Source organism: Quercus suber, unplaced genomic scaffold (assembly GCF_002906115.3).
Source record: "Quercus suber isolate HL8 unplaced genomic scaffold, Cork oak 2.0 scaffold_577, whole genome shotgun sequence".
NCBI lineage: Eukaryota > Viridiplantae > Streptophyta > Magnoliopsida > Fagales > Fagaceae > Quercus > Quercus suber.
Genome location: NW_027070022.1, coordinates 287,541 through 306,305, shown reverse-complemented (window position 1 = coordinate 306,305; position 18,765 = coordinate 287,541). Strand labels below are relative to the sequence as shown.

Genomic DNA, 18,765 nt, shown 5'->3' with positions numbered 1-18,765 from the left:
CCTTTTCTAGTTTTCTTTCTCTGAACTTTGTATTCATAATCAAGTGCAATTTGTATTAAGCAAAAAGCAAAACGTAAATGTCCCACAAGTGGTCAAATGCTAGAGCAGCTCTAGATCTCTTATTAAGCAGAAAAAACTCCTTCAGCGTGGAAAGAATCCACAAATTTACTCTTAATTTGAAACCCTCCCTAAATATTACAATGCAATTTTTTTCTTTTATTTTTCTGCTTTATAATTTATTTTAATCGGGGAAAAAAAAAGAGAGTTAATTATTTATGCAACAATGTCTAGGAAATGTAACCAACCACAAGACTTCATGATGTGTGGCACTAGCAAGCTTAAAGGTTTGATGGAAAGCAAGCAAGTAGCAACACAAGCATACAATCTTTTACATTTTCTTCCCTCAAACATACAAGCACTATTTCAAGTTGTATTATACATTGTTTTTTAGGCAGAGTATTATCACAAAAAAAAAATTCAGTCATCAGCGTATCAAACGAATTATTTTACATCACAAAGTCAGTCTGCATCATCAGCAGTAAAATCAGGCTCAGAAGGCTTCTGCAGTTTCACTAATTCCCTAGCTGTCCTTGCATTTCGATTTCGGTGAACACCACGAAGAGCATTTGCTGCAAACCTGGAAGCTAAGAAAGTGGCACCAATACTAAATGAACCTCCAACACTGCTGTGGCTTCCTTCTGATGCTTCTGCTTCTTCTTCTTCTTTGCGCCGAAGCTCGGCATTCTTCCTCTTGTGATATCTGCGCCATGCTGCTTGGATAAAGCATGCAGCCCAAGTTCTCCACTGCTGTGAGTAGAAACGGAAGGTGTGTTGAACCTGTCTACTGTGAAGGCGTCTAAATTGACTTGCCACAAATTTCAACTCTTCAGCTATTAGGGCAAAAGCCTCAACTTCAGTTAAAGCCTTCACTGTCCGAGTAGAAGATGGGAGGTTAGCTCCCGATTTGGGATCCAGTGCCCAGGTCAGAAGCTCCTCCCCACAGAAATCACCTTCTTTAAGAAAACTGCGGTTGAAAAACCCACTCCTCCCACCATCTGTGGTTACACTCTCGAGGCGACCACGTATGATAAAAAGCATCTGATCAACTGGATCTCCTTCCCGGACTATGTAAGTACTCTCTGTGAATAAACATGGTTTCAGTCGCTCACAAATGGCATCAAGCAATCTCTCGTCCATATTGTCGAATAGAGGAACCTATGATTACCAGCAAAACAATTAATGACATTCACAAAGCCACATGCCACAGCTCCAATTATGAAGAGGGTAGTAGGATAAGAAAAGGCAAAGAGCACAGTCCCATAGAGTGACAACAAAGACAGACACCACTTCTCAAGAACACAATATATCCCTCCTTAATAACAAACCTAAGAACAGTTTGTTATTCAGACAAATAGACAAGTCAGCTCAAGAAAACCCTTGTTCAATTACTTAGGGTCATGAATTAATTGGAAAAGAATTAAGAATAAATTGGTAAAAAGCAATTCACATTAGGACAAGTAAAGAAGCCTTTATCATTTGATGATTCATTTGACATTTATGAAATTACTGAGAAATTATTACCTTGATGCAAGCAAAAAATGACTTGCCAAGAAATTTGGTTCCAAAATTTTTGGTATGGTTGTTTTACAATAAAATTGTCACAATGCTTCATTAAAGGATCTGCAAATAGGTATCCTCACCGTTGAAAGGATACAAAGATGCCAAAAAGGGATAAAAAATTTACCCTCCTCACTAAAGCGAGACAGAGGTGCCGCTTGATATCTCTCCTAAGATCCTTTGGTAGAGTCTCAACTAAATTCTGTTCGTCTACCCCACGTGTTTCCAACCACTTGTACTGATCATAACGTCTAACCCGCTCTCTTAGGTCCTGTGGGAGTAAGCGATGATGCATCCACTGTTCTGAATCACGCCTTTTAACTCTCATCTCCTCGAGCCGAATAGTTAGTGACTGAAGATAGGTCTGTCACAATAGCACAATACCCAAAGTTAAATATTCTGCTTTTCATATTACTATTAATACCATGCCGTTGTGATGCAAGGACTGAAAAAAAATGATAACCAAGCAAAATACTTTAGTGACATAATTGAAATTGAAGAATAAAATAGATACTAAAAAAAAAAAAAAGAACAAAAATTAATTAATGTTACATGGAATGTAGGACCAAGATTTTATCAAAACCAAAAATAATTAATATATTATTAAAATAATTTAAAAATAATAATAATAAAACTCTTGAAACATTTAGTAATTAAGTTTTAATCAGAATAGTATTTTCAATTCCTTGAAACTTTGATAATAGAATTTTATTTAATGTAAACTATGCTAATAATTTTATGTACACATAAGAACAAAAATTAAAGGACAGGGTGTCCATTTGCCACAACCATGTGTAGGATGCAATTTTTATTATATAATTAATGTATGATAGTTTAATTTTCCATTGTGGTAAGATTTCAACAATATATATGCATTTAGTGAAATTTGAAAAGAGATACACATCCATGATACAAAGAAATTGTACACTTTTCCCTTACCTCTCTCTTGCCTTTTGAATGATATGTTTTAAGAAAACAAGATAACAAGAGAAGCAGTCAGCAGAACAATTTTTTTTTATTTAATTTTATAGAAGAAGCAGTCAGCAGAACTTGGTTAAGGAATGTTATAAGATTGACATGGGGTTAGCTACACTATTAACTTCCAAACTCAATTCTATCCATCCAGCTCATATCTTCTGTTCATCTCTTAATAAACACAAGTTCCCAATGAGCATTTGATAAGCAAGGATCTACAACTTGAATAAATTCATGGGCACAAAAATGCATCACTACCACAAACTTCAGTAGTCTTCAAGCCAAAGAAATGATTCTATCAATTTGTATACAAAAGTTCTCTAAAAAAAAGGGTTCCAAGTTTACCTGCATGTTACCAATCAGAAGTGCAAAGAGGATGAGACCAAATATTGCAAGTGCTATGGAAAATATAACCTCTGCAGGATAGGTGCTGGTTTGAAGTCCCTGGCCAAGTGTACTGTTGAAAAAAACAAGGAAAATGAAGTTAAAGTGTTGAAATTTAATTATCATTATTACTTATTTTTTTGAAAAGTAAATTATAGTTTATTGACATAAAACCAGTGGATGAGGGAACTAAAGTCACATTACTGACTAAGTGATAAAGTTAAGGTGATAAGTTGACTTTCAGAATCTAAAAGGCAAGGTCTAAATCAACATCTTTATGGAAAAAAATGTTCAATAGTCACACAATCTGTTCAGTTCCTGAACTCAAGTTAGAACATGTTAACACGTTGAGTAGATCAGACAACATTTGTTAGTAAGGAAAATCCACAAAGTTTTGAAGATCCATGTTTTTTCACCATGATAGTAGGAAAATTTTCAAAGATCACATCCTCTACCATAGCCTCCTCCCCCCCCACACCCCGCAGTTCACAAATCCACAGCCTCAATCTCCAAAAAATCGACCATGCCATGGACATGACAAAGGCAGAATTATCGCTAGGAGTCAGTGTAACTATACCAGAATCAAATAAGGAGGACTGCCTAAGTCAACACCAAAGACTTCACTCATGGAGGGAGGTCCTTCCCAAAATCTGTGACTTCACTGCATCAAAGGTTGGCGGCAAACAAAGAGAAAACAGGCTACGTACATACAATTTTGCATGAAGGTCATAAATACTGGTAAATATTGAGTTCTTCACATATACCTTTAAATTTTGCATAACAATCCTTCACGGAAAGATATTGAGAACCAGGGAGAAGTAATGCTGATGAAGGTCATATATACATCTAAATTGATTTAAACCAAAGTCTTGAGTCTGTTGCCACACAAGTTTGGCAGTTGGCCAAAAAAGAGGCTACCACTTATTTTAGTCCATACCGTTATGCAGACAATTTATAATTTGTACATTCTCAACCCTACAATCAGCATATTTGGAACTTCAACAACTGAGATTTTTTTTTTCCTGCCAAAAATGAAAATTTCAACTACTTGGTCCCACTCTGTATAGTTACTTCCATTGAGGTGGATGGATGTAATAGAGGGCATGTCAGGAGACAACAAATAATTAGGTCAAACACTATTTGAGTCCACAGAAACACTCTGACCAGGAAACTAACTAGAACAAACACAAATAAGCTCAAGGACCCATGAAGAATACTAGAAAGTAGAAACTAAGCCACCTAACATAAGTGGACAAACTCAGCACCATAAAAATAATCCAACCAATTAGTCACCAAAACATTTCTCCCACATATTAACAAGTCCTATTCACCAGACTCGCTCGCCCACTAGTTGAGCAGAATCAGAAGGGAGAATCAGCACAATTAAAAAAAAAAAAAAAAAAAAAAAAACAGAAGCAGCCTGAGACAACTGCAGATCAGGGGTCAGTACATCAATTAAGCCATAGCAAGTTAGATTGGCACCTTCAGATGGAGTTTCAGCATCTCAAAGTTCGAAAACTCTACAGGGTGAAATGGCAATAGAGAGAATAGGCTTTCCAACTGGGAAAAACCACCCACTTGTGTTGCTGATGCAGGAGTCAAATGCATTACATGAATGATGCTGATGTGGCATGATGACATGATGTAAGGGAGTGGCATAGCACAATGCTAACCAAGCCTAAGGGCTGAATTTCAAAAATGCCATATGATTATTGTAGCTAAATCCACATGTGCCAAGTTTGTTGCAGTATTTGAAAATGAGTTCTTCTATGGGCACAACAAAATTTCACAACGTTTTCATAACAAGCTAGTTGCCAATTCACCATAGGTCAAAATAATGAAATGAAATAAAAAATTATGTTGTGAGATTTTGTTGTGCCCCTAGACTCTCTCTCTTTGAAAATTGGAGGAAAAATTAGTTTGGATTTTAGAAAGTTGTAAGAAGTAAAAGCCATATGCTTTATTAAATCTAGCACGTGATTAATATGTTACACATGCATTCAATCATGTGATAAATGAGTTAGTTATAGATGATGTCATCCTCTATAACTAACTAGGCTATAAAATGACTTCGTTTGAGCAAGCACCACCTTGCAATTCCAAAGGTTGAAGAGATGATTTTCAAGACCAGGTGCACTCAGTGCCACACCATCAAGAAAGGTGCTGGTCACAAGCAAGGTACTAATCTTATCATCTCTCTCCTCTTCCAAATACATATATTTCTTAAAAATTTAGGTTTTTTTTTTTTTTTTTTTTTATATATATATATATATATATATATATTCGATTCGGTTGTGGCATGTTTGGATCTGATGGATTCAAATTTTGTGATTTTAGTTTTATATATACTGGATTTTTTTAGAGTGATTTTTTAGGAAAATTGTATTCAAGCATGCTTGAATACAATTGTAACATGTTAATCACATGCTACACTTAATAAAGCAAATGGCTTCTTTTTCTTACAACTTCCTAAAATCTAGCATAGGCAAACTTCGCACAAGAGGATTTAGCTGCAATAATTTCTTATGTGCCACTAAATAATTTCCCTCCAATTTTCAAATACTATAGCAAACTTGGCACATGAGGATTTAGCTGCAATAATCACATGGCGCATATGAAATTTAGCCCTTAGGCTTAGCTGGCCTTGTGCCATGTCACTCCCTCGTGCCATGTCATCATCATCCATTTAACGCATTAGACTCCTGCATTAGTTTCCGAATGCAGCTAACTAGAACTGTGAGTAAATCTCAGCCAGGTGACAACAGAATCAGTTGTCGGACCCAACCAACTTGTTTAGTGAGTGAATCATGGTCACTGGAGTCGCAATCAGTGATAAAAGGCTGTGGTTGTGCTTGCTGGCAATATGGAGTGTCTGAGTTAACATTGATGAGTGGTGTGGCTCTTATATTATGTTTAGATTTGGGAAGTGTGAAGGGTTTAAATTATTATCCTAACACAACACATTATTTATGATTTTTTTTTTAATAAGTAATACATTATTTATGAATGTTTCTAACACATTCTAAGCAATTGGCCCTTCATATGTATACTACTCATAACACTTATTAAGTTATAACTACATAAACTTCGTATAACCTTTGTATGGATTTTTTTTTTTTTTTTTGATAAGTAATAAGATATATTGATATCAAAAAGGAAACACCCTAGAACGTAGGGAGTGAACAAGGGGACAACAAATCAAATACAAAAATTGCATGAATCTAGGAAATCAATAAAAGAAGGGAATGATTGGTTTTGCAATGCAAACAACCAATCCAATAAAGTTCTAAAAAAGAATAGCTTGAGGGCCGGAATAGATCTCTTAATATCTTCAAGACAACGACTATTTCTCTCCCTCCAAAGACACCACATTAAGCCATGAGGAATGATGGACCATATATAACCATTTCGATGACGACCAAAGCTCCCTTGCCAACACCGTAACAGCCCCAAAACAGTATGCGGCATAACCCAAGATACTCCCAATAAACCCAAAACCATAGACCAAAGCTGCCTTGGCCTCTTCTAGTTTATATACATTACCTAGCAAATAAATAAAACCAATGGTTGTTTGTTTCATGGGTTTTATGCTGCACATATATTTTATGTGGATCTATTATTGCCTTTTGTTTTTTGGGGTTCAAGTGATAGCCCAGCGATAATGACATGCTTTGTGGTATCCCATGTCTTTGGTTTGAACCCCCCTCTCCCACTATCTACCTATCAAAATTTATTGCCTTTTGTTTGTTGTTTGTTTATAATTTAATTTTATTTAAAAAAATTTAATAATAGTACTAATTTTTTTATTTTTCTATGATAATAATGAAATATTATTGCATCTAGAGGGAAAGGTTGTTATAGAAGGAACAAATGTCATTTAGAAGCATGGATGTAACCGGAAGCACATGCGCTTATAATCCAATGACTTTTTAAGGGGTTTAACAAACAGACATGTTCAAATGAATATGCTCAATCAAAGTCAAATAAGATAAACCAACAAAAAGATAAAACATAAAATATATTACTAAACAATTTACTAGTCTGAAACTACACTCCAGTCTAAATAATTTTTTTTTTTAATTTACTGTTTATGAAGCAGCACCTAGATCAAATAAAGAAAAATTAATATACCTTAAATTCTGTAGCCCCCACCATAAACAGTAACAGTATTTGGAGACAAACTTCATGGATGAAACAACTCCAGATGACAAAGCATTTTTATAGATTCCAAAATCAAATGGTGAATTATCATCTGTTGAACAATTTGAATTAACAAAAGTCACCCAGGTATTTGATGCTAGGCGTGGGTTGCTGCAAGACAAGGAACTTTTGCAACTATCATCAGAACAAGCCTGCCGCCAGCATGTGTCATTGCGATCTACAGCCAACAGGTACCAGAATGCCCCAACTATCTGCAAAGATTCATCCAATAATTAGAAAATGCGTCATTTCCTTCTCTATAGAATCAACACTGAACTCAGATTAATTGGGATGTTACATTTTACAGGGCTCTACGTGATTGGGAGTTCGGACTGTTGGAAGAATTTTTCCAGTTGATTTACTCAACAAAATTAAGAAGGGATGTAGAGGATACTATTTGTGGGGTGCCAACAAGAGGAAATTTTTTTGAAGTAAAATCTAATTATAAAGCACTGCATGTAGGGATGGAAACTCCATTTCCTTGGAAGAGTATTTGGAAGGTTAAAGTTCCTACCAAAGTGGCTTCTTTCTTTTGGACTGCAGCCTTAGGGAAGATTCTTGCTATTGATAATCTAAGAAGATGGAGGATTCTCATTGTGGGTTGGCGTTGTATGTGCAAGCAAGATGAAAAGTATGTTGATCACCTATTGTTACATTGTTGTATGGCTAGAGAGCTATGTTCTTTCATATTTTGCTTGTTTGGGATGCAGTGGGTTATGCCTAAAAGGGTGGTCTAGCTGCTGGCAAGTTGGAAGTGGCAGTATGCTAGGCACTGTATGATATTTGGAATGCCATCCCTCTTTGTACCATGTGGGTTATTTAGAAGGAGTGGAAAAACCGGACATTCAAAGGCTTGGAACAATCTATAGTGGGCATGAAGCTCAGTTTTTCACAAACTTTGTATGCTTGGATGGCTACATTAAGTGGTCATTTTTTCTCTTGTTTGTTGGATTTCCTTGATTGTTATACCTTTCTTGGTTCTTTTTTTTTTTTTTTTTTGATAAATAAATTGATCTGAATTCAAACGAGTAAGAAGGGATGGGGCACGTGTTATAAATAAGGCCCATGGCCACACTAGAATAGAGGAGTGAAGTATGATGAATGTCGTTGAAAGTATTGTTGGTCACCGAGCACATTGGTTCCTTATTTAACAAACAGCCATATTTCAACACTGAGCACAATCTAGAAATGGGCTGATTCATTGGGAGTTGAATTTTAATCGTGCAATTCAAGATTGGGAATTGGAATCTCTGTGTTTTTAGATCTACCGTATTCTGCTAAGGTGGAGGGGGCTGGAGTAGATGAGCTGTGCTGCTGGAAGCCTTTGAATTAGAGAGGTTTTGAGGTTCAATTTTATTATAGAGTTTTAGCTCCCTTGGTCCTGACAGTTTCCCTTGGAAGAATATTTGGAAACTACTCCCTAGTAAGGTGGCATTTTTCCTTTGGGTTGCTGCTTGGGGGAATATCCTCACAGAAGAAAACCTGAGGAAGTGTAACATTATTTTGGTGAGCTGGTGTTGTATGCACAAGAGGGATGAGGAGACTGTAGACCATTTATTGTTACATTGTGATCTACCGTATTCTGCTAAGGTGGAGGGGGCTGGAGTAGATGAGCTGTGCTGCTGGAAGCCTTTGAATTAGAGAGGTTTTGAGGTTCAATTTTATTATAGAGTTTTAGCTCCCTTGGTCCTGACAGTTTCCCTTGGAAGAATATTTGGAAACTACTCCCTAGTAAGGTGGCATTTTTCCTTTGGGTTGCTGCTTGGGGGAATATCCTCACAGAAGAAAACCTGAGGAAGTGTAACATTATTTTGGTGAGCTGGTGTTGTATGCACAAGAGGGATGAGGAGACTGTAGACCATTTATTGTTACATTGTCCTATTGCTAGAGATTTATTGGATTCAGTTTTTGCTCTTTATGGTGTGGAGTAGGTGATGCCTTGAAATGTTGTTGATCTTCTAGCTTGTTAACAAGGTAATTTGGCCGTCATCGAAGCTGTAATATATGAAAAGCCACTCCTCACTATTTGATGTGGTGCATTTGGAGGGAAAGAAATGTGAGGAGCTTTGAAGAATGTGAGCGGGACAACTTTAGAATTAAAAGCCAATATTTTGAAGGCCTTGCTCAAGTGGATGGTAGCTTCAGGGAACTTTTCTTTTTCATTTTTTTTTTAAAATTTTTTTTTTCTTTTACAATAAGTCTTTTTCAAATTTATTTGTTTATATCATTCATTGTAATTTTAGATCTCTTGTACCACCTTCAGCTAATATACTTCTTGTGTACTTGTTGATTCATTTGAATAAATATTACTTACTCCATCCCAATTTGTTCGTCCTCTATTCCATTTTAGGATATCCCAAAATATTGTCTTGTTTCTAAAATTAAAACCCATTAATTTACTAATATTCTTGTTATGCCCCTACTTTATTTCCAAAACCATTTTTGACAAATTTTTTTAAGGGTAGTTTTGGAAACTTTTACATTTTTATACTGCAGACAAGACAATAAATGATGTTCCCTTAATAAGTTGGATTTTTTAAATAGGACAAACAAATTGGGATGGAGGGAGTACTACTTATAAAAAAAAAAAATGCTAAAACAAGGTTTAAGGAATAGTTCATGCACAAGAAACCTAAACTAACAAGAAAAGTAGTATCCATATGGTGACCAACACAGAAAATAACAGGGAACTTCAACTATGATAAAACGCTACCAAACCGAATAGGACTTACATGACTAGCGAGCATGTATAATAGCAAGTAATATGCAGCACCTGCCCAAGCAGTTTCAGCAAAAACACCTGCTGTCCTTTTCAGTTCCGAAGTTAAAGGTATGATTCGATGAAATCTGGGAAAATATTGAAGCAAGACAATGAAAAACAAGGCCTTTTTTTTTTTCTTTTACAATAAGTCTTTTTCAAATTTATTTGTTTATATCATTCATTGTAATTTTAGATCTCTTGTACCACCTTCAGCTAATATACTTCTTGTGTACTTGTTGATTCATTTGAATAAATATTACTTACTCCATCCCAATTTGTTCGTCCTCTATTCCATTTTAGGATATCCCAAAATATTGTCTTGTTTCTAAAATTAAAACCCATTAATTTACTAATATTCTTGTTATGCCCCTACTTTATTTCCAAAACCATTTTTGACAAATTTTTTTAAGGGTAGTTTTGGAAACTTTTACATTTTTATACTGCAGACAAGACAATAAATGATGTTCCCTTAATAAGTTGGATTTTTTAAATAGGACAAACAAATTGGGATGGAGGGAGTACTACTTATAAAAAAAAAAAATGCTAAAACAAGGTTTAAGGAATAGTTCATGCACAAGAAACCTAAACTAACAAGAAAAGTAGTATCCATATGGTGACCAACACAGAAAATAACAGGGAACTTCAACTATGATAAAACGCTACCAAACCGAATAGGACTTACATGACTAGCGAGCATGTATAATAGCAAGTAATATGCAGCACCTGCCCAAGCAGTTTCAGCAAAAACACCTGCTGTCCTTTTCAGTTCCGAAGTTAAAGGTATGATTCGATGAAATCTGGGAAAATATTGAAGCAAGACAATGAAAAACAAGGCCTGTTTTGTAGCCAGTGCATCTGGACCATTTGAACCATGAAGAAATCTCCAAACCACAATCTGCACAATTTCAAGAAATGATAACAAAAATTTAGTTTAGATGTTCCATTAACTCCAGAAAATCTGCAAGTGGGGTATTACAATGCCAACACACTTTTCAGGACTACAAATATCTATTTTTGCAAATCTTAAGGTAGCAAATCGTAAATATGCATTTTACCACTTTATAATTAATGATTAAAATGAGAATCTCCATATGTTTGAGAGACTATCCAACCCAAAAGTTTAACCCATTAAGTGGAAAGGCCCAACTAGCAGTGAACCATTATAAAATAAGATACCCAACCAATATGGGTTCTCTTAACACCTCAGACACCCGCTGGCCCAACAAAACAGAATGAAGCAGAAGACAGATAAATGGGCCCAACTGAGTCTGAAACAATGACAAAAGGACCTAGTGATGGAGTTGAAGAACAAACGAACAAAGCGGGCTCTAATAAGTGATACCATGTTAGATGCCTAACTAGAAAATAAGCCGAATACAAATGCAAAACTCAACCATTGTAGCAAGCTTTAAAAAAAAAAAGATTTAAACAAGATTTTACAAGGAAAAAGCAAAGATTTCCATATAAAAATCATTCTGTTTTCAACAATTGACATGGAGATCATAAAGAAACAATAGTCAGTGCAACTGTTTTTCATATCTATGGCATAGCAATTGTAAGATGTCAACAGCATATAAAACATAGATGAAAAATGAGCACAAAGTTAAGAGACAGAAGTATATTAATGAGGTGGAAGCAGGCAGCTCAGTTAATTAAGAAATGGATTAAGAGCAGTATAAACATTTTAACCTGTGGTAGGGGTAGCACAGAAAGAAAATCAACGATGAAATATCCCCGCAAATATCGCCTGGCTATTTTTGCAGCGTCTATCACAAGTTCACCTCGTCCAAAAACCCGAGATGATGGGGCAATGTAAGCAATTCGGAATTGGAGAGCCATGTGAATGAGATAAAAAGCATCAACAATCGTCCGCAATGTAGTCACTGTGATTGCTAACTTTCGATCTAAATCAATGCAAACTGATGTTTGATTAATGACTGGAAGATAATAAAAGAGAGGGTCCACAGACACTGCCAAAATACATGATACAACAGAAAGTCTATTCCACAAGAGGAGGAATTTGTCTTGAGGATCAAATATCTTCTTCTCTGAAGCTTTAAGATCTTCTGGAAACACTGCCCGAGAAACCCCAAATCTAAGTGATCGACCAATTGATTTAAGTCCTTCAGATCCTTTTTTCATTCCTCTCTTAAAAGATCTAGATGTTCCATCTCTTGCATGAGCTGTGCGGCTAAATCCCTCGACATTAAATCCACATTTATTCAAGCCAGTATCAGAAGATGATGATATTCTAGAATCCAAGTCATCCAACCTAGAAAATATAAATAGCACCGCCATGCAAATAAGATGCTTTATTGTAGCAGTAAAAAATTAAGTTCATACACAACTAGCATCAGCCTTAAATTTTCATCATGATAAATAGAGGAAGGTAGAGAAGGGTAGTGTTGGAGGAGAGGACATAACCCTACTTTTGACATCAATTACAATCTGTTGCATGGCTCAAGAAATATCTAAGACCTTTTCAGTGCAGTATATCGAAAATAGTGAAAGTGAAGCCAATGAGCTATAGCTCAACTGGCACTTCCTTCTCCCATAATAATGGGATGGAGGGTGAGGCCGTGGGTTTACAACTCAATGATTGAGTGTGTAACTTACCTATCAAATCTACACATATATATATATATATTGTGACTATCAAAGTTGCATAATGAAACTGAAAATGGTCTTGGTCAACGTTCTTACTTTTTTATTTTTTTTTAAATTGAAAAGTATAGAAATGAAAACAAAATTTGAAGTTTTAAGCTACATCAAAACTCAAAGCTTTCCCTTCATCCCATGAACTGTGAAAATTGAGTAATTGTTCACATAGTTTGTCAAATGAACTCAGACGTCACTCTCATATTATCAGATTCTGGGGACTCTAGATGACTAAGCAACTCATATTCATGTAAAACAGCCATTAAAAGTGAAACTGCCCTTTAAAGCCACGTGTGATTGCTATACTGTCATATGCAGTTTATATCCCCCCCCCCCCCCAAAAAAATACACACACACACACACAAACACCAAACCAACAAGTACAAGTATATAAACATATATGATTGCTATACTGTCATATGCAGTTTATATCCCCCCCCCCCCCCAAAAAAATACACACACACACACACAAACACCAAACCAACAAGTACAAGTATATAAACATATAAACAGTTTAACTTTCTCCTCCTTCATAAATTCAGAGCCATGATAGTGCAAACAACTATTTTTGTGTACCTTACAAACTTCTCTCGTTGGCCACCCATGTATTGTGACTTGTAACCGCAGTCCATCATTCTTTACAACTGAATACATAAAACCACCTGCAACCAAAGAAATAAAATGCAAACCAATTGGAGTCAAATTAATCAAATCAACCTAGGTGCTTGGGCAACCTCACAAGGTCTACACCAAGCAACCAAGGGATCATGACACTAGAAGCACGTCAAGGTCCAACCATGCACTCAAGAATCCTCTGTGTGTGCTAAAAAAAAAAAAAAAAAAAAAGAATCCTGTGTGTGTATAGTTTTCTCAAAAGTCCATGCTCCCTCTGTGATTGATAAAGTGCCGTATCAACTAAAAGCATCAAGTTACATAAATCACAAACATGATACTAGTTATTACACATTGCCATTAAAAGGAGTCAACTACCTAGCTAGTAAAAAAGCCAAAACCCAGTTCCTCTATTTCTAACCAAACCAAAACTTGTCTAAGAATCTTAATTAAATAGTCCCAATTAACATGATCACACACTTTCTGTCCAATTTACAAATTATCCCTACAGTCTCAGATGAATCTTGCTATTGTATAATTATTTGTAATAAATTTTGTCCCTCAACAAGGCATTTTAAGACACCAGCTTACCACACCATCCTTCTCAACCAACTAGCCAGCATATTAATCAAAAGTTTGATACATTTTCCACCAAGACAATGGACCAAAACCTTATATGTACAAAGCATCACTTTCTTCAACACGAGCAGCAAAAGCAGCAATCAAAATTTTCCCCAAAAAAAAAAATTATGTGACAACATTCTTCACCACTTGCTAGCAATTTCAAGGAAACCAATGGCAAACCTGTCTAGACCAGATGATATATTTGTGATGAGATGTCTAAGTGCCCCTAAACACTTCTTCTCTCCAACTAGCCTCTCTAATAACCCTAAAACAACAAATAAATGAAGGAGCTACATACCGTGACTGTATAAAGATTCTCATAAAAATGTACATCCCTTCCTTCAAATCATTCTCCTCATCCAATAGAACAAAACTTTTCATTTCTAACAAAGTTAGTTTTCCTATGAAGTTGATAAAAATATTCGTACTTCTACCTCTATCTTCAAGCCAATAAGCCCATGATTATGAAAATCTTATGGGCACAGATTAAGACCACTGGAGGCAATCCATTAATTATGCATAACAAGTTCTACAAGGGAATTACTTTATATGACTAACTTTGTTCCCACAGACCTAGTCCATCAACAAGGACACTACCTAAACATGCTTAAGAGTTTTGACAATTTGTGACCTGGATAAACAAGGATCAGATGTTGTCTGTACAAGACTGCAGTGCTACTAGAAATTACTCATGATAGTTCTAAATTCTCTCATTGCAATAAGAAGCATACCTATCAAATTTTAATAAAAAAGTCATTTACCAATGATGGGTTAACTAAAAACAATTAAAATAAACTGCAAGACTAATGAGAAAAAGAATCATCAAACACACCTCAATCAGCCTTGGTCAATCTCACTTGTCAGCAAAAACCCTTCTATCTATCACCTCGGCACTCTTTGTTTCACCAAATGGTTATGACAGATATTCTCCTCATTTTTACCATTCCAAATTTTTGCATTTGGTGGCGCTTCACATCATCAAGAAGTAGTTCCAAACTTCCAATTGTCCATCAAAGTGAAACCTATACCTCAAACCCTCAGATGGATTTACTATTTATAGTAGTGCACTCATCTAAAGCCCAAAACCATTTTTACTAATTCCCATTATTGTTCAAGAGATGCCCTCCAATTCAAATTCCAAAATTGCATCCTCTTCAACTGCCTTATCAACTTAAAGTCAAAATCTTAACATTAGCTTAAATAATTTCCAACAAATCCACACACAAATTTCCTCAATTCCTTGAGTATCCAAAAGTCCTCCATGTAACTAAATCTAAAACTAAAACACTCGCAAAAGCCTTATTCTTTTGCTTCTACAATCCATAAAAAGCAAAACCCAATACTCCAAATCTTCCATCTCCACCGTTGACCACTAAATTTCATATATTTATATTTTTTTTAAAAGAAAAGCATGACCAATATGATAGATTATGAGTTATAACCGAAGAAGCACGAATTTAAGGTTAACAGTAAACCCGTTCATACCTCCAGATTCCAAAAAATAGCTCAAAAATCCAATCAAAACTAAAATCAAAACCCGAAACAACTTTCCCTTCACAAAAACTTTATATATCTATATATATATATATTTAAATCAACACATGCATATACACATATACATAAATATATAAAAGAGAACATACTGAGAATCTGTAGAGGGTATTCCTTAGCTCATGTCTGCTGAGTCTGAGGTGAAAAACCAAGAAAGTTTGGCTGACAAACAGAGAGAAAGATAGATAGACAAGAACAAAGTACTAAACAAGTGGGAAATATATTTTTACCAAAGCCAGAGACAAAAAAATAAGAATAAAAAAATAGTGAGGAAAGAAAGATTCTTGGAAAGTGTACTGTACTATTAAGGATTTTGTAGGAAAATATATGAAATTACTGTAACTGCCCCTATGTGTGCCCGCTGTTTGGTGTCTGCCCGTGGTGTATATGTATGTATGTATCTGACGTGGCTACGGGTTCGAGTTCGAGTTATAGACCATTTTGACCTTTTTTTTGTTTAACACTCAAATGTTTGCAAATTTTTTTGACCAAGTCTGTGTGGAAGTCAGAATTGAATTATTTGGACAGTTTGAAAATTCTTGTACTTCAATGATAATGATTTTGATTTTTTTTTTTTTTTTCATTTCTAATGGAGACATCCAAGCTCAAGTCTGGTCTTCTCTAGTATTATAAATTCCGTATCATATCATTAGTTAATCTGTGAAAATTGTGTTCCGAAGCAAAGTTCGAAGCGATCCGAAACAAGAAACCAGATAAGCAATTGTTCAAATTTGGTCTTCTCTTTTCCAACTATTAAGAGTTTTGTATTTTTACTAGTACTTATTGGTATTTCTAACTAAAACATACATGGTTTAAATCCATCCATCCCCAACTATTGAATTTTAAAAAAGAAATTATTCAACTATCAATGTATTGCTAAAAACCTCATAACTCAATTGACAGTTGACACTTTTTAGTATTTCCAACTAATAAAAAAAAAAAAAAAAGAAGACATTATCTATGGGTTATTCTTCATATAAATTTAAATTGACTTAATAGTTGAAACTAATTTGATTGTGAATTTTTTACATTTTCATAATTAGGGTTGTCCACGGGTTAGTTTGGGTTGGGTCGAGTTTGTGCCCAACCCAGAATCTGCCCAACGAAATTGGGTGGTAGAAAATCTCACCTGTCGCAGACCGCTAGAGTAGTCAAGTCGGGCGGATCAAACCTTTAACGGGTGGCAGACGGGTCGGTCAGCATCATAGATTTGAGAAAACAGTGAAAAAAAAAAAACAGATCTGGCGAAAATCTCATTGGATTCTCTGAGATTTCGCTAGATCCAGTGAAAATCTCACCAGATTCGATGATATTTTGTCAAATCCGATTAAAATCGCATCAGATCTACGTGAAATATTGCCGGAATCTAGGTTTTTTTTGCCAAGATTAGAAAATTATCGCCGGAATCTAGGCTATTTGCTAGAATCTGGGTTTTTGTCAGTCGATTCAGGTTTTTCAGGTTTTGGGGGAGGGAAATTGAAACTTACTTACCGGAGTTGGTTTATGGTGGTGAAGACTTGTCGCCGACCGTCGGAGTAGTCGAGTCGGCCGGTGTTGGATCAGATCCAGCCAGTTTCTTCGGGTGGATCAAGTCTTCGGATGAGTCTGGACCACCCTATTCATAATAATCTTTTAACACGTGCTTCTTTTATCAAATCAACTAATTTTGTTAAATTTTAAAAAAGAAAGAAGGTCAAATTTACTTAATTTTGAAAGTTGAGGAGCTAAATTAGACAACATTAATAGTTGAACAATTAAATTGAAATTTATTTAACACTAAGAGAATCTAATTAGTAATTTAACTTTTTAAAAAAATGAAAGATGGGTTTTTAACATGTAAAGGACTTATGTATGAAAATTGTATTCTAAAAATCTATCTTATGGTTATTCCCTTTGATTTTATTTGTTTTCGGGAATTTCTCAGGTTTTATACATAATGGTCTATTCTGCATACCAAATAAAATAATTATTAAAAAAAAATATTTGAATAGATCAGCCCCACTTGAAGACTTGTTGATCGGATACTAGAAAATAAAACACACAAAAGCCACACTTTTTAGAAACCTTTGTAATAGAATTTTTCAAGGACTTTTGAACAAGATAAAATACCTTCCGTGACTTTTTGCTTGAAAAGCTGGGGGACTGGATGCAAATATATTGTCTTGTCTTACTTTTGGGAAAAACTTTGGTCTCACACAAAAGAAAGGTAAGTTGTTGGTTTGAAATTTACTTATTTACGCTCATTTGTTTAGAAAACAAGTCACGTTTATATTTAAGTTTATACTCAACTATTAAATAAGTCAAGCTAAAGCATAATAAATATTCAAAAACATTGAGGTTCAATTAACTATATATAATTATATTTTATACTTGTAGGGTCACGTTTTGCAGCTCAAGTCCAAAATGTAAGGTATGTTGGCTCGGCGAGCCCAATACAATAAATTTATAGAGAGTGGGTCAAATAACTCAGCCCTAATAAATTTGACAACGGCTAGTATGGATTCAGGAGATGATCAAGCAAGAACAAGGAACATAGAACTGACTAAATTTCCCTGTCCGAGGAGGTAAAACTCTATATGAATCAATTAAACTGATTACAGGTATAACTTTGATTGCTACAGTATTCTTTCTCTATTTTTTCCGATCCCTTCCTCATGGAGGGTCTCTTACATTATATAACTCCCCTTGAATCATCTTGATCTTACATTTGTTGATCATTTGAGCCCTTACTTGAGTGCTCATCCCATCAGATACCCTATTTGGCTTTCTGTGAGTAGTGGTAGTTAAAACAGCATTGTTCAGGGATCTTCTTCACATAAATGCGGCCAGAAAAGTAGCTGCACTGCATTTAATGCGGTTGTAGCAGCTTTTCATATGTTTATGAGGCACGTTCCTATCACTGGGGCTTCTATGAAAGCTACTTTCATCGTTGGAATACACATCTGAGCGATATCTATCATACCTGAGGAGGAATTCCTCCTCGAACCGCCTTCCAGTCATTTCTTATCTATGAGACTCTAAACTGGAATCCCTCGTAACTATTTATCACTCCTCGGACTTGTAAATGTTCTCGGATAAAGCCTAAGGCCCAACATATGATTTTGGGCCCTTATCCCTACAATACTCATTTAAAAATATAATTATATAGACTTGAAATTGGATTGTGTAAATTTGTAAATAGGTTTATATAATATCAAATTATTATTTCTAGTTTATAGATAATATAATTAGTCCATTTGTAGTATAAATTCATTGATTTGCGAAGGAATAAAAAATTTTAATCATAATTTTAATAACATAAAAAATAAATAAGTCAATCAAGTAGTTTGCGAACAAGTTCAAACTTGTTTGACAATAAAATAAATTAAGTTTGAATAGTAATA

At 35.1% G+C, this 18,765-nt stretch overlaps 1 protein-coding gene across 1 annotated transcript; it reads right to left on the bottom strand.

Annotated features, from left to right (window-relative positions):
• Positions 1–365: 365 nt before the first annotated feature.
• On the bottom strand, positions 366–15,654 carry LOC112024235 (probable cyclic nucleotide-gated ion channel 5). Its single transcript, XM_024056876.2, has 8 exons — positions 15,475–15,654; positions 13,172–13,257; positions 11,627–12,209; positions 10,620–10,832; positions 7,108–7,388; positions 2,938–3,049; positions 1,745–1,981; positions 366–1,215 (listed from the first exon to the last, which is right to left on the bottom strand). Exons 2-8 carry the CDS (start codon positions 13,228–13,230, stop codon positions 520–522), a joined length of 2,181 nt encoding a protein of 726 aa, XP_023912644.1. The 5' UTR covers positions 13,231–13,257; positions 15,475–15,654; the 3' UTR covers positions 366–519.
• Between the last annotated feature and the right edge of the window lie 3,111 nt (positions 15,655–18,765).